This window comes from Bufo gargarizans, chromosome 1, assembly GCF_014858855.1.
Source record: "Bufo gargarizans isolate SCDJY-AF-19 chromosome 1, ASM1485885v1, whole genome shotgun sequence".
Taxonomy (NCBI): domain Eukaryota; kingdom Metazoa; phylum Chordata; class Amphibia; order Anura; family Bufonidae; genus Bufo; species Bufo gargarizans.
Window position 1 is genome coordinate 643,178,149 of NC_058080.1, and position 17,228 is coordinate 643,195,376.

At 40.7% G+C, this 17,228-nt stretch overlaps 1 protein-coding gene across 1 annotated transcript in view; it reads right to left on the bottom strand.

Annotated features, from left to right (window-relative positions):
* The window catches only part of ADGRV1 (adhesion G protein-coupled receptor V1), a 522,269-nt gene that overhangs the window by 348,518 nt on the left and 156,523 nt on the right, over positions 1 to 17,228 (bottom strand). The window contains 8 exon segments of the mRNA XM_044282697.1: positions 268 to 530; positions 631 to 772; positions 2,953 to 3,091; positions 8,390 to 8,468; positions 14,520 to 14,613; positions 14,821 to 14,978; positions 16,167 to 16,346; positions 16,891 to 16,990. Coding sequence (XP_044138632.1) covers positions 268 to 530; positions 631 to 772; positions 2,953 to 3,091; positions 8,390 to 8,468; positions 14,520 to 14,613; positions 14,821 to 14,978; positions 16,167 to 16,346; positions 16,891 to 16,990 — 1,155 coding nt within the window.

A 17,228-nucleotide genomic window follows, 5' to 3' on the forward strand; every position in this document is an offset into this window, starting at 1 on the left:
TAATGAGTTTTTTGGGTTCATTGAGAACATGGTTGTTGTTCAATAATAAAATTAATCCTCAAAAATACAACTTGCCTAATAATTCTGCACTCCCTGTATAAGTGCATAAAAATAAATAACCAAACATATGATACTTGTATAAGAAACGGCACCTACTTTGTCGTACAGCCCGACAACTCTTTAATAATGTAGTAAATCCTACACATGTAGAGAAAATTGACATTTTGATGATTTGCCTACAAATGGTCATCCCTGCCTGGAAGTTACCTTGAACCTCACTCCTTCTTCTAGTATGACATAGCCTTCTGTAGGACTCAGATCACCAGAAGCATCGGACCCATTCTCTCCGGTGATAAAATACTGGACGGTTACAGTCCCAAATATTCCTTGTGGAGGGTCCCTGATAATACAGAGCACTGCAACACTCTCCGTCAAGTACAGTGCTGTGGGTTCCCTCAGGAAGAAGTGCTCAGTGTTGTTAAAATATATAACACCATGACCATCATCACTGGCAAGGATTGTAACAGTAGCTGCCATAAAACAAAAATACAATCATATATAATCATAATCATATATCAATATACCTAGAACAATCCTTACAATATACTGTAGTGTGTAATCAACCATCACCTGTTGTATTCTTGCCCAACTCCAGTCCATGGGAAGGATTTGCAAGTATCAGTTGGAAACTTTCATCTCCTTCTGGGATATCATCATCGTTGATAATTACATCAATAAATTTGTATTTTTCTCCATCAGCAAATTTTAAAATCTGAAACAACATTTTTGTTTACTTCAGTTCACTTAAGAATTTTGTCTTTATATATAATATTTAAAAGCTATAGACACCAAAAAAGTGGAAACAAATGATTTTAAATGTTAGTGGTTACCTTGAGTGAAAAAAAAAAAAAAACTTCAGTTCATTACAGTCAGCAATCTGCCTTCATTCATTTTCAGACGCCTAAGGCTACTTTCACATCTGCGTTTTCCTTTCCGGTTTCTGAGATCCGGCACAGGGTCTCAAAACCAGAGGAAAAGTCTTGTCCCTATTCATTGTCAATGGGGACAAAACAGAACAAACCGCAACGGAATGCTCCAAAATGCTTTCCGTTCCGTTTTGTTGTGTTCCCATGCCGCACACAAAACTGCTGCAAGCAGCGTTTTGTGTGCGGCATGGGATACTGATCAAGACAGATCCGGCATGAAACACAATGTAATTCAATGGTGCCGGATACGTCTTTTCGGACACGAAAAAAACTAATCTGACACCCACTGACTTACAATGGTTTTAGTGCCGGATCTGTCTTGTTCTCTTTGGAGATAATACGATCAGATCCGTTCTGAACGGATGCAGACGGTTGTATTATTGACCGAATGCGTTTTTGCTAATCATCTGCAAAAACGCAGATGTGTATGTAGCGTTAATAGATAATATTCAGATTGTAACCTGCTCCGAGTTTTAGACTTTTCTCATGTGGATGTGACCCTCCCAATAATACATGCTGGATCTGTGTTTCTAGGATCCTGCTGCCTTCTCACTGAAAACTGCCTTAGGCCTCATGCACACGACCGTTCCAATTTTCGCGGTCTGCAAATTGAGGATCCGCAAAACACAAAGCCTCCCGTGTGCCTTCCGCAATTTGCGGAACGGAACAGGCGGCCCATTGTAGAAATGCCTAATCTTGTCTGCAAAACGGACAAGAATAGGACATGTTATTTATTTTTTTCAGGGCCCTCGGAACGGAGCAACGGATGCGGACAGCACACGGAGTGCTGTCTGCATCTTTTGCGGCCCCATTGAAGTGAATGGGTCCGCAACCGAGCTGCAAAAACTGCGGCTCGGATGCAGACCAGAACAACGGTCGTGTGGATGAGGCCTTAATGTGCGTTATTCCCTACTTACAGCCTTTGTGAGCTGTCCTTCTTTCTCTCTCTCTCTCTTTCTCTGTGCTACTATTTCTAACACTGGGAGAAGATAGGGGGAGAGTAGAACTTTATAAACTGGAGCAATGCTGTCAAAGGCAGCACCAGCAGCTAGGTGAAGGACTTACACACACTCCACAGTAGAAAATGGTAGAAAGTTTTTAATAAAGATTATTTTGAAAGTTTCTAACTGTTGCATTTAGGAAGCAAATGGACAATAAAGTTCCCAAAGTCTTTAAGTATTCCTATTCATTGTGGTTTGAGACAGACGATTACTGTACATAAAAAAACCTAGGTAGGGTGCTGGATCTCCTTAAAGACACCACTTCCATATGGAGATTTATTGGCAATGCTCCATGGGACAAAAATATGCAAAGAGTTATCTCCCAAGGAAGAGAACCATCTCGCTAGTGTCAACTTGTGGAAGTGTCTCCCTATGAGTCAAAATCTGACTCTTTAACAAGCCTTGAGATTTGGTTGGCTGGGTGCGATGCATTGAATGTGAGAACTTTCACAAGGTGGCGCTAGCAAAATGTTTTTCATGCTTGGGAGATAACACTTTGCATATTCTTTTCCCATGGAGCATTCCCAATAAGTCTCCATACAGAACTGGTCTCAGTAAGGAGATCCAGTACCCTGCCTAAGCTGCATTCAAGGCATCGCACTCAGCCAGTCAGAATCCTACTCCGTACTGACGAAGGGCAAGCAAACTGAACTTCTGTCTATGGAGGGATATTTGGCTTGTTTGTATTCCCTTGTCAAAACCCAAACCTTGTTAAAAAGTCAGATTTTGAAACATAGGGAGCCAATTTCACAAGGTGGCGATAGTGAGATGGTTCTCTACCTTGGGAGATACTGCTTTGCATGCACATAAACAAAGTATTGCAGGAATCCCAGCACTCCTATCAGGTTCACAGTTATCTCTACACAGTAAATGGCAAGTTGGATTTGTATCATAATCACCATGGATGGAGATATTTGTCTATAATCTTGTAAATTAGAATGCATATGATAGAAGCAACATCCTACCGTTGATGAAACATTATAATCCATTCCTAACAGAGCGCCTATATTCTGTGCGTAGAAAAACAATGACACGTTTCCAAAGGTTCCTTTGTTTCGATAAGCTACAAGGGTCAATATACCCTGGGTTTCATTGACTTCAAAGCTGAAAAACAAGACGGGCAATACTATGCATATTAGTTCACAAAACTTTTGGACAAACAGGATTTTTCTGGAATAACCAGTAATATTGAGCTATGGAACATAAACAATTACAAATGGTATTCGTTCCTGGATTGTGAAAGAGGCTGTATAGAGGATTAGAAAGGCATGGCTGCTTCCTTCTAGAAACTGAGCCATACCTGCCCATAGGTTGCTAGTACTGCAGCTCAGCTGCAATTCCACGTATTTCTCCTACTAAATAGGTTAACGTTTATTGTTGATGGTAATGCAATGGTCTATGCAATCTTTGTAATCCAAGAGCTGAAATGGGAACACTATATAGTTTTTGTGACCTTCTCAGCAGGTGGAAGGATAGCCCTCCCTTTCTGTGTGAGGAGCTAGACAGTCTGGTCTAGACAGGCTAAGTGAGACGTACTTTCTGCATGTGCCTGTGGAGAAATGAGACCTGTTACAAGGAACCTTAATCCTTGCATACCAAACAACTACCACCATCCTTTGAGAGAGAAAAAAGTACAAAATATACAGACTGTTGAGGCCATTTAAAGGATTGGTGCAAAGGACAGACAATAAGTGCAATAGCTTGTTAATGGCAACAGACCTTACTGCTAGTTGAAAGGGTATATTGCCTCAGGCACCCACCACCCTTTTACCATGGATTCGATATCCACTGAAGCTACCCCACTGTGGAAATTGTACAGCATATAGAGATATTGTCACAGTCCCTCCCATGACAGAGGTGAGAAGATCTGAGAGACTGGGGGCACATGAGGGTATCTGACAGTCTCTCTGTTTTCATCTTGCAGTGTTGTTGTTTGGTAATGACCACACCTCTTGTCAGGGGCAGCTTGTGGTCATTACTGAGGCTCTATTTAGTTCTGAATCACACTGCTTTCCATGCGGTTGATATTTCCTGCTGGAGTTGGTTGAGCTGGTGTGCTGTTCCTTTGGATCTCCTGCTCTCCATTCTTATTTAAGCTAAGTGCATTTTGTTTTGCATTTTGTCGTTCGCTTGTGTGTGTTGTTGTCTAGGTCTCAGGGAGATGCTGGTTCCTTCATCTGGGGAGGAACCAGTAGTCTCATTCCCTGCCACCACTCCTTGGGCCTTCCAGGGTCTCCAGGGCTAAGGTTACAGTGTATGAGTATTTCCATCTTCAGGGTCTACTCATACTTGCAGGAGTCAGGGAGAGGCCCCCCAACACCTCCATCTCCAACTCGGGGTACAGAGCGGAAACCACCACCCCATCAGCCAAAATCAGAGCGGGATCCTCTGAATCACTCCCTCCAGGAAAACTATGTGACAACGCATCTGCCTTGATGTTTTAAACCACAGGGCAAAAGGTGACCACAAAATTGAACCTTGTGCATCAACCTCCACAATGAACGGTTGGGACACATCAGGTTGCATCAGAATGGGAGCAGATGCAAAACATTTCTTAATAGCAGAAAAGGCCTGTAGTGTCTCATCCGACCAGACAGAGAAGTTGGCACCTTTTTTAGTCATATCTGTCAAAGGTTTTACAATGGTGGAATAATTCAAGATGAATTTTCTGTAGAAATTGGTAAAATCCCAAAACCATTCTAGTACCGCCCGGACTTTTCGGGGTCCATACGAAAGCCAGAGTCAGAAAGCAGGTATCCTAAAAACGGTAGCTCCTGGACAGCAAATACAAATTTTTCTAATTTTGCATACAATTTATTCTCCCGAAGGATCGACAACACCTGTCTCACGTGATCCTGATGGGTCTCCAAATCAGGTAAGTAAATTAGTATGTCATCAAGGTAAATAACAATGAACCTTCCCACTAAATGATATATATCAAATATCATTGATAAATCGCTGAAAGACGGCTGGCGCATTAGTTAAACTAAAGGGCATGACAAGATTCTTGAAATGACCTTCGGGTGTATTAAAGGCCGTTTTCCACTCATCTCCTTCCTTAATTCTGATCAGATTATAAGCTCCTCTTAAATCCAACTTGGAGAACACCTTGGCTTTGACAATTTGAAATATAGATCAGAAATTAAATAGATCAGAAATCAAAGGAAGGGGATACGGATCACGGACCATAATGAGATTAAATTCCTGGAAATCCAAACACAGCCTAAGTGATCAGTCTTTCTTTTTTACGAAAAAGAAGCCGGCGGCCACAGGGGACTTAGATGGCCTAATATGTCCCTTTGCCAAACTCTCGGCAATATTCTTCAACATAGCTTCTCTTTCGGGTTCAGAAAGGTTGTATAACCAATATTTTGGCAGTTTAGCTCCAGGGATGAGATTTACCGGACAATCGTATTCTCGATGGGGGGGGGCAACTCCTGAGCTTCACCCTCTGAGAATACGTCCGCAAAATCAGAGAGAAACTGAGGTAGGAACGTAGTTGACACCCCTGGGATAGAAGCACAAAGACAGTTGTCCGTACAAAATTCACTCCAGCTACTGATTTGTCTTGTTAGCCAGTCAATAGTAAGGTTATGCTTTATCAAACACGGTAAACATAGAACCATCGGAGCAGGCAAGCCCTTCATAACAAAACAAGAAATGAACTCAACATGTGAATCACCCACCCTTAACTGAATGTCATGAACGATATGAGTAAGGCTCTTTTGTGAGAGAGGGGAGGAATCAATAGCAAACACTGATCTCTCTTTATTTAATGTACTAGTTGTAAAGCCAAGATTTTGGAGGAAATGAAAATCAATAAGGTTTACCCCCGCACCACTGTCAACAAATACCTCAAAATCAAAATTTCCTGCGTCTAGCGCCACCATGGCAGGCAGGAGGAAACGGGTATTACAGGGATAATGCATATTTGCTTTCTCAGCCTCCCCATTCACACTACCAAGGGTCAGGGAAGTTTTTTTTTCTTCTTTATGTGAATACCTATGTAGTTTTTCATTACCGCATTGAGGTTTAACAAAAGGACACGCACAAACAAAATGACCTTCTTTTCCAGAGCCGTAACATAGCTTATTCAGCTTCCTAAAATCCCTATTATCTGAGCGAAAGGAAACCTGGCCCAACTGCATAGTCTCCTCTCCTGCCCCAGATTCAAATGTCTTGTTACTCCGGGAAAGAGGTGGGACGGATCCACTTTCAGACGGGACCCCTCGCTCGAGAGGAATCTTATACCTCTCTCTAAGACGTCCATCAAGCCGCACTGCCAAAGACATGGCCGTCTCCAATAAATTGTGATACTCATGAAAAGTAAGGGCATCTTTCAACCTCTCAGATAGCCCCTGACAAAACTGACTCCGGAGTGCAGGATCAATCCACCCTGAGTCAGTTGCCCATCTTCTAAATTCTGCACAATACGACTCCGCAGTACGTTCTCCCTGTAACAAACCGCGCAACTTAGATTCAGCCATAGAGACCCGGTCTGGGTCATCATAAATCAAGCCCAAGGCTCTAAAAAATTCATCCACCGAGGGATGGTGAACCGGTCAGCAGAGAAAAAGCCCAGGACTGCACATCCCTTTAAGCAGAGATATAATGATCCCCACACTTTGATTCTTGTCACCAGATGAAATCGGCCACAGACGTAAATACAACCTGCAGGACTCCCTGAACCGAATAAAGTCATCACCACCCCCTGAAAACCTATCATGATACAACAGGAAATAGAGGTTTGTAAAAACTCTCTGTAGAAGTTTGAGACTATGCATGATTAGAAGAAAAAACTACAGCCCTCGTAAAAGATCTCGAGAAAATAATGGATACAAAACAAAATAAATTCCAAAGGGATGTTTTTGATTATAACAACAACCAAATATATGAATGGGGTAGACGTGAAAGGTTTACCCGTACCCCGAAATCCATCCTTAAGAGTAAAAATAAAAAACAATATGGAAAAATTAAATCTAACCAGCTCGTAAGGTGAGCTTTAACTCCTTGGAGCCTGAAAATTCTGAATTTACCAGCGACTCCAAAGAATCAATAGAAGACTGCTCAATGGAATGTTATGAACAACAAAAGATGTCAACTACCATAAGTATTCTTATTATAAAAAACAAAAAATTAATTCAGACATGGGGATCCGACAAAAAACTACAGAGAAGAGCTGGTTGAAAACATACAAAGAAACCAACATACAATGGCTACCAGAAAGTGGCATGATGTTATTCATTTGTCCCAAGTAACACTAACAGAAGATCAAGTGGATGTCTTATCCCTAGGATTGAATTTTGTTCCCACAACTGACTTTGATTTATTCACTACAATTCTTGATGTTAATACATTTTTGAGAAATGTAACCCTTAAGCGACATTTCTCAGATGTTTCGGCTAGAAGCGGGGGTGATTATGGAGCCAATTGTCAATTAATATACTGGTCTTTCTTTTCAGGAACAACGTTCCCTAGTTTGTCTCACAAACTTACAAATAGAGAATGCTTGTTTTTTTCCAACAATTTCAGGGCAAGAAATTAAATTTACCAACACACAATATTACCCAGTAAAATGACGTACGGAAAGTATGGGCAAATTTTAAGAGGTACTTGAGAAGGAACTCACTGCAATATATAAATGCAAATCTAATAAACAACACAAAGATTACAACCTCACTAGATACAAACATGTCGTAGTTTTATTCCGGCCGCCTCTCGGCATGTTTGGCGTGTTGCCGCCGGAACTCCGGCCCGACCCCATTATAGTCAAAGGGGCTGGAGCGGACCTCTGGCGGCATTCGTGCACTAGAGGCAGCATGGATCCGGCAGGCTGTTTACACGCTGGAACAGCCTGCTGGAGAAGGCTGCCGCTAGTGTGAAAGCAGCCTTACTTCTGCCCTCCTGACTTGTAGCCATCTATCTGAAATCAAGGGCACCGCGCCTAACAGCAGGCAGAGCCCCAATACCAGGGTGTGTCCTGAGGGAAGAAAGGGTGGGCCCTTCATTCACTGCACGGCCCTAGGAAGCATTGGCGTGAGGACGGCCACCGTGAAACACCATCACTCCTATCAGTGCCACAACTATCACTCCCATCCTCCTCTCAGCTCTCCCCCTCTGGGTCACCACATAAATGCAACAGACCAAGGTCCCTCAATGGCAGAAGTCGAGAGAAAGAAGCTGCCTGATCCTTTGCTCCGGTAGGAGATAAGCGGCTGTCAGAATTCATATATCTCCCCATTGACATAAACATTAACACTTCTCCATGCTGTGCAAGTTTATGGGGAGATTGGGGTCAATACTCTTGTATATGCACAGCTTTACTTACCAATATGATAGGAAAAATAACAAGCAGCGACTATTGAACAAGTTGCAAAAGAATGGCAATTCATTTGCACATACCTTGTCCTCTGCCACTCGATAACTCCTTGGACCCCATCATTTGCATCAATAATAATCTGGGCTGTCAAACCTTCAGCATCTATACATTAGATACATAAAAAATAACACACTATAAATGTACAAAAAATTATAACAACTTTCAATGAACATTAAAGCAGTTTTTGCAGTTCATTACATATTTTCTGCATAAGGACAGAACATGAAATGTCAGATGTGCAATAACAATTGCTTCTTGAATTTGCAAATTTTTTCAAGGATATAGGGGGAGATTTATCAAGACTAGCATTTCCTTCGCCAGACGCCTCTAATAAATTAGGCACATCTCTGGCCCTCCGTGTGCCATGATCTCAAATCCCAGCTGGCATAGACTTGATCTATAACTTACGCCAGTTTCTGTCATAAGTTATAGTAAATCAGGTGGGCTGTACGAGGCTCCAATCACTCCAGTTAAGCTGTGCAAGTTTAGAAAAAGGGCGAGAAATTCAAAAAGTTGCAAATTATGGGGCAGATATAGCGTGGGCCATAATTTGACACTTTTTATCACCCCATAGTGCCTCACATCTAGTTAGTTATGAGAACAACATTTTTAAGGTCGAATTTTTGCCCTTGAGGGGCTTCAGACTGCAAAAACGGTATGGAATGTGCAGCATTACTATAGTCTGTGCCTTCATTTATTGAAATGATGTCTCAATAGTGTTTGCTTTTATATCTAGGCTGTATTCCATTGTGATAATGTCCCAATAGTGTTGCTATAATGTCATGATGTCTTCACTGTGTGCTATCTGGATGATGTCCCATCAAAAGGTTTTTATTTATATGCAGTAATCTCAAGCGGGAAAAATTAAATTTGGGCCATGTGTGCATGTACAGTGGGGGGGGGGGGTGTATATTGGGAGCTTTTGGGTGGCAGGTGTCTCATGTGTATGTTCAACGCTATTGGATCACAGTGAGCATGAATAAAACGTAACTTTTAATGTTATTATTAAATAATCAATGATCCACCCACTTTAAACAAACAAAGATACAAATGAATATATATAAGACCTGATAGTCTCGATAGTAATTGAGGGGGAAGGACAACGCGAGGGACCTCACTATCCCTATGGGGACCCTCAATATTGCCTCAACCCACAGGAACACCCTGATGGTGGATGGCCTGTGGTCCCGTACCTGCCCTCGCTCTCCCTCAAACAACCCTAAGACTGCCCAACGCGTTTCCCCCAAAAAAGGTTCATCAGGGGAGAGATAATGGGTAAAGAAACAGATCAACACATAGTGCTTGCATCAAAATAAGGTTCACAGTATGTGACATCGCTATTTTCATACATGTGACCCTGAGCAACAAGTGCCTGATTGATTATCATTTGTGACATCTGAATAATGATCAGTAAAGGGACCAACATGTGTCTCTTTACATAGGTGTGACTCCTGGATATATCTTATAAATTGTATATCTGTTATAACTATATGAGCTGGTGTCATAGGCGTGATTATTTTTTATTTTTTTAGGTGCCTCTGATTAACAGCAATATCTGTACCCGGCATTGGGTGATTTATCGAACTTTTATCCAAGACTTATATGTTATTGTATGTGTTGATCTGTTTCTTTACCCATTATCTCTCCCCTGATGAACCTTTTTTGGGGGAAACGCGTTGGGCAGTCTTAGGGTTGTTTGAGGGAGAGCGAGGGCAGGTACGGGACCACAGGCCATCCACCATCAGGGTGTTCCTGTGGGTTGAGGCAATAGTGAGGGTCCCCATAGGGATAGTGAGGTCCCTCGCGTTGTCCTCCCCCTCTTACTCTGTCTTTCCCCTCAATTACTATCGAGACTATCAGGTCTTATATATGTTTGTTTGTATCTTTGTTTGTTTAAAGTGGGTGGATCATTGAATTTTTAATAATAACATTAAAAGTTACGTTTTATTCATGCTCACATTCTTGCTCCTACTGCATGAATTTACAACTAGAAATATGTATATCCTCAGCGAGGTTAATAGTGATATGTTCAACGCTAGGCTGTGCATCAACGTATCTGAACAGTGTTCTCTTTATTCACAGGCTGTGTTACTTTGTGACAATGTCATAAATACAGAATAGTGTTACTGTCCACGTTTAAACTGTCTCCTTTGTTAAAGGGGATTGGGCCATCTCATACACTGGTGGCATATCGCAAGGATATGCCACCAAAGTCAGAAAGGTGCATGTCCCACTTCTGGGACCCACAGCTATCTCCAGAAGGGGGCCCCCAAAGTGAACGAAGGCGCACCACAGAAGCGTGGCCACCCTCAATTCACTTCTATGGGAGCTCCCATAGAGGTGACCGTGTTTATGTGGTGTGCTCTCCATTAACTTCTGTCAAAGTTCAGGAAATACAGATGTAGCAGGGTTAACACACACACTCTTATACATCTCTGACTGTATACACAGCACAGATATGCTGGACCCTATATGTATGATTTAGGTTAGGAATGGGATAATGTTAAATATAGATACTGTACACACAGTTAAAGGGGTTAAATGACATGTATCATGTAAACAAAATGAATACAAGGCACTTACTAATGTATTGTGATTGTCCATATTGCCTCCTTTGCTGACTTGATGCATCACATTATACACTGCTCGTTTCCAGAGGTTACAACACCCCCTGCAATCCAGCAGCAGTGGTCGCACATTATAGGAAAAAGTTCTGGCCTTTCTGGTGGCCGGGACCGCAGGAGAGCACATAGGGACGTATGCACAGCAGTTTTCATCCTTAAGTGCCTTGTATTAACTTTGTCTACGTGATAAATGCCATTTGCTGAAGTGAGACAACCCCTTTAAATCCTTCTCCAGCTTCCTGACATAGAACCCTTACATTATAACAACATATGAAACAATAAAACTACTTAGGCTAGTTTCACATATGTGGAAAAGCCTCTGGCAGAGAACAGCCTGTCGGAGTTCTCCAGATCCGGCATTGCTCAATACTGCTGCCTGCCCATTGGACCCCACTGACTATATTGGGGTCTGGCAGAGATCTGGACACTGCCAAGCAAATATGCAGAGAATCGGCCGGATAAAAAAACTTTGCTTTTTGTCCAGCCGATTTCCAGCATTCTCTGCCAGAACACCTGGCCGCATATGTGAAACTACACTTACTGCAGAAACAACCCCCTAAACCCTCTGCTGTCCATGGGCACAGTATGTAAACAGACCAGTGTGTCTGAAGCTTCCAAGATGGTGACCGTCTCCTTGGCACAATCCCCTATTGCATAGACTCGAAAAGTGTAGGAAGCAAAACGTAAAAACATCAAATGTAATAGAGACATATTTATATTACCAAAACCCTGCAGACAATTTCAAAGCTACCACTGCAGAATAATATCTGATCTGTTTCTCAAACAAATGTGTAAACTAGGATTCATAGTCTCTGCAAAAGTATTATTATTATTTGATCAATTGCATACAAAATGGAAGGGCTGACAGCTTGTTCTTTACCTTGTATCCTGTAACTTATAAGGTCTATGAGCATGCACAGAAGAAAACAGAAAGTAACTGTAAGTTTTTGGAAAATAAGAAGTAAAGTAAACTGCAGATTATTGAGAAACAGAATAAAGTGCCTGTAGCCCTTGTTCTACCCTCTGAACATTACATGAATACAGAATAATATACAAATGTAGCCATGCTAAAATTGACTCTGATAACACATGGCACAGTGTTATCTCGAGACAAAAGCCATTGAAATCCATTGAAAAGTAAGTTATCTTTTTCTTGCCATTCTTTACTTAACACATTATCTTTCAAGTTTAGCTCAGCTGCATCTGTGTGTGTATATACAGATGTAGTAGAGTTAACACTCATGATTTATGAGACGTGTTATCTAAACTAAATGAGTTAAGCAAACACCTTCAATTGCATTTCAATGGCTTTTGTCTCAAGATAACGTGAGGAGTTAAGAAATTTTAGTTCAGAGCTTGAGTGCTAACCCTGCTACATCTGTATATATATATATATATATATATATATATATAGAATAAAAAATGGCGGCACTGGCTAGTATCAGAAGAAATGGGTGCACGTTCCTGGGGAATCGACTTCCTACCCCACCAATATATCCAGAAAATGGACGGCACTCCAATAGGCTAAAATGGTGATTCCTTTATTCAATCATCCGGTATTCAACCATCCGGATGGTTGAATAAAGGAATCACCATTTTAGCCTATTGGAGTGCCGTCCATTTTCTGGATATATATATATTGACTTGAAAAAGGTTCTGAGAGAGAACCGAAACGTTGTCTTTGCTGACATGTGTGAATAAATTGCACATTTTTCTACTTTAAGGAGTGCCGCAGATTTTTCTGTGTTACATTACTGGTCCTGGATCGAGGGATCACTGCGGGCACCGTTACAGCTTCAGCTGCATATTAAGGAGTGCTGCCTGACCTTTGTTATGGATATATATATATATATATATATGTTATACCAAAACAGTGTTTAACCTATTTTATGAAACTGTTTTAGCAACGCTAATACAAAAAAATAATTGTTAGCATTCATTCACACCTCTGTGATTAAGGTCAGACACCCCTTGTGTGATGAGCAAGAAGAGAGGACATCTGGGACGGGCAAATACTGTACATTCAATATATTTAGATGTTGAAAGAGCCCCTAAAATTCTCATCATAGGAGAAGTCAGGGAAAAGTTGCAATGGTGATTGTCAGATATCTCAGTTACAGTATATGCACTTTCTGAAACTGTGATAATATAAGCAATACTGTATATCAAACAAGTCTTCAGAATATAATAAGGAATCTTCCACAATAGACAGTGTATACTGGGAAAAGATACTGTCTGCATGCACAGTGCAGTGAGATGTACCATTCCTGTCAGGACTTATCTTCAGAATTGTATCTTTTACTAAACAATACAGAAACAATTGGTTTTGATATGGCAAGGTTTGGAACTCTAAACGCCAGCTGTATAATGACATAATGTTGGTGGTTTAGTGGCTACAAACCTAGTGACAGGTTCGCTTTGATGAAGCAAAACCAAGATTAATCCATGGTCATGTCCACATAAATTTAGAACAACAGATATGCAAAGATGTTAGATTTAAAGGGAACGTGTCATTAGAAAATGTCCTATTTTTTTAAATCGTGGTTTAATGTTTAACATATTTTTATTATGTTATTTTTAATTTTCCATATCAATATCTAGATTTTAAAAAAAAACATAAAATCCTTCAGTTTTCGTACTGTCCACTAAGCTTAATAATAGGCGCCACTTCTTGGTCTGTACAGATCACTTTACTGCAGTTATCTGCTTATCTGTCATTCTAATCCTGCCTCTAACAATATCACCTCTGTGTATAGATAAGACAGGATCCACCATTCACAATAGGTGATTGTCAGAGCTTATCTATCCTTTCCTTGTACAATGACCTCTGCACAGGTCACAGAGCATGTCTAGAAAACTCTCCCATAGAAGTCAATGAGGTCCCCTCCTGACCATTGTGTCTATGGACCATGGGGCTGCCACAAAGCAGTTTTCTTAATGCTTTCTAAATGCGGTTAAGAACTGCTCAGGCACGTTGGCCACCCCCATAATCATGTTCAGGAAATAAAATAAAAAAGTCTAATCAGAAAATTTTAACAGATTAGAAAAAAGGATATGTGTCTCTATCAGGTTTTAACTAGTAGATAACATTTTGGGTAATATATTTTCTTTAAAGGGGTTTTCCATGATTTCTTTGTAAGTGGCAAAGAGCACAGGGCTGTATGAAATGAAGAAAAACCCACACTCACCGTTTAAATGCTCTGCCGCTTCTGTGCCTTCGTTCTGGTGCTCGACGCACTGATTCTTGCTGGGCCAACAGCAGTCATCTGCCATTTATATGTGATTGCTGCAGCAAACCCCTGTCCTCAACAGCCAGAAGTGCATGAATGGTGCATGACTCCCACCGATCTAACACTTATCTCCTATCCCCTATGTTTCTTTTGGGTAAATTTGCTTGTTCCCTATCTCAAGATAATAGTCCTCCAAACTGGAGGCCTCCAGGAGAGGTTTCCATAAAAACAGTGATAGTGCAAGAAAAGTGCAAGAATTTCATAAAACACAGGATCTCTGTTATATTATAAAGCAATACCTAGGCGTGGAGGGGAGGTTGTCACTACCTTCACAGTCAGGTCCACAGACACTAGAGTAACTAAGATGTACTCCTGGAGTTCGGGTATATCATCCTAAGGGAAAAAAGAACATACATACGGTTTTTGTCAATTTGGCGATAATGCAATGTGGAATTTGTGGCTAGATTCACTGAAAGCTACTTGACAAGACTGACTGAGTCACTTGTGTTAAACTACAGGAAGGCTGCAGTACAGTATGTGATCACTTCCTATATGCTCTTATCTTACACTGTAACTTAAGTAAAGTCAACATAACCTTACCTCTAAAATAGTCACATTAATGGCCGCAGTTGTTTGCCCATCTAAAATGATCAGAGATCCAGATGTGCCGATGTAGTCGAGGCCTGGTTCTGCTGGGAGCATACTGGTCTCATTCGGGGCATGCGTCACAGATGTGGTGTAAGTGACATTGATATCTCCTGACAAGTGCACAAAGTAAAACACAGATATTTCAAACAACACGGACAACATGCTATTATTGACCAAGTGGGCTATTCGATACATTTCTCAAACACTATGAAAGCAGCGTCATTTGATTCAAATGTTGGGGTTCACAAATGGAAAGATAGGTACTGGGATATTTAAGGAATAAGAACAATGAAAGGCGCTCTCTGGTTTCAGAATTAATTATTTTTTATCTGCATATTTTTGCCCCATATACTTGTTTTTGTAAGAACAGTTCAACACTTTCATTCCTGTTTTCTGCATCGTTTCATCTCGGCAGGATGTGTACATGCAGAACTTCCTGTTTCCTCAGCTTCCTGCTCCGTTTTCTAACTAAACCCAGCATGCTTTGCTCTGTAATGTTTCTCAAGTCTTGCTCTTGCTTTGCAGTAGTCACACCACTTACACCTCCCCTCTCTATATTAGTTAGACAGAGCAAGCCATGTAATACATTAGAGAGCAAAGCATGCTGGGTTTGGTTAGACAATCCAGCAGGAAGCTGAGAAAATGGGACGTTCTGCATGTAAACACCCTGATAGGAGGCAGAGGAAAGGGAAAGGAAAAACAAGTGAATGAGGAAAATATGCAGTGTTTGAGGTACTTTGTGCAGATAAAAAAAAAAATAATGATTATGAAACCCCGTTAGGGCAAAGTAAAATCCACCTATGTGATTTCTATTAATCAATTTTATCTCTATTGACTAGGGATGAGCGAACCCGAACTTTACAGGTTCGGGGTTTGGGTGGTGTACACATTCCATTATAACGGAATATAATGGAATTCGTAGATGGAATTTGTATAATGGAAGCCTTTAAGAGGAATTCAGTTTTGATCCATCATAATAGAGGTCTATGGCCAAGCATAACGGATCCGCCTGGTTTCCGTTATGCAGGACGAAAAACAAAGTCCTGCATAATGGAAAAAAAACAGATACGTTATGCTTGGCCATAGACTTCTATTATGATGGATCAAAACTGAATTCCTCTTAAAGGCTTCCGTTTTGCATTCCGTCTACAAATTCCATGATAATCCGTTATAACGGAATCCATAACAGAATTTATACACCACCCGAACCTGTAAAGTTTGTGTTCGCTCATCCCTAATCCAGACTGAAATTATGAAATTTACATGTTCCTACAATTATTTTGTCACTTTAGACCAACCTAAGGATCCATATTCTCGATTGATAAATAGCTGAATGGTTTTATTTGCTTCTTGAGTTAGCACAGTCCTTGAAGAGGGAGCAAAATTTAGCAGTCCATGTGGCTCATCGCTGGCTTCCACAGTAAGTACTGCTTCATATCCTTGTTCATCAAGAACAGCCGCACCAGGGCCTGAAATACCTGATACAAAAGTCAGTGACACAAGAGTATAGTAATTGCTGCAGGCGGCATTTGCTCTTTACCAAATCAATGCAAAAATGTGGATGACATTATGCACCGCAAACATGTAAACCTAAAATTCCAGGGGGCCAACAGTACATTTTGTAATATGGTGTCATTCTTACATTTTATGGCTCCAGGATCTACACGTGTAAGGAACTACAAATATTACTGAACCTTAGAGAAGTGTATTAAACACTTCTAAGGCAATATAACTACAGGCAATAAAACTGTAAAAGAACGAGCAAAACCCTTAAAGGCAGTCCCATTATTAATCTGTTAATCTACTGATCTGTTAGATCACACACAATATCATTTCTTACATGAAATATTTGAAAAAAATGATCCTTAGATATTGCAGTTGAATATTGCCATGCATTAGATGGATGTTCTGGTAGCAAACAAAAAGTACAGCGGGGGGCAGCATAACAAGTACAACAGCAATACCTATGGTAGACTCAGGAACATTTCTTTACATAAAATGTTTCATTATTACATTTTTTACCTTGAGTTATGGCATTGTGTAGGACAATTTGATACTCTTCTCTCTCCTCGGGAATCTGATCATCTAGCAGATGAACAGTAAAACTTGTGTTCAGTGTCCCCTAGACATAAGCAGTAAAATATGTGTCATCTCATTTTTATTACTTAGAATGTAAATATACAATTATTTGTGTTCATTTTCAAGGGATTGTATATTCTAGACATGTTTCATGCTGCATGGACAGCCATAACTTTAATCCAAAAAAACGCTCCTTTCAATTCTGAGTTTAAGGAAACTTAACAATCAATATGAAGGCAGTCTCTGGTTGTATCTAGTCCTTAGGGTTCATTCACACGACC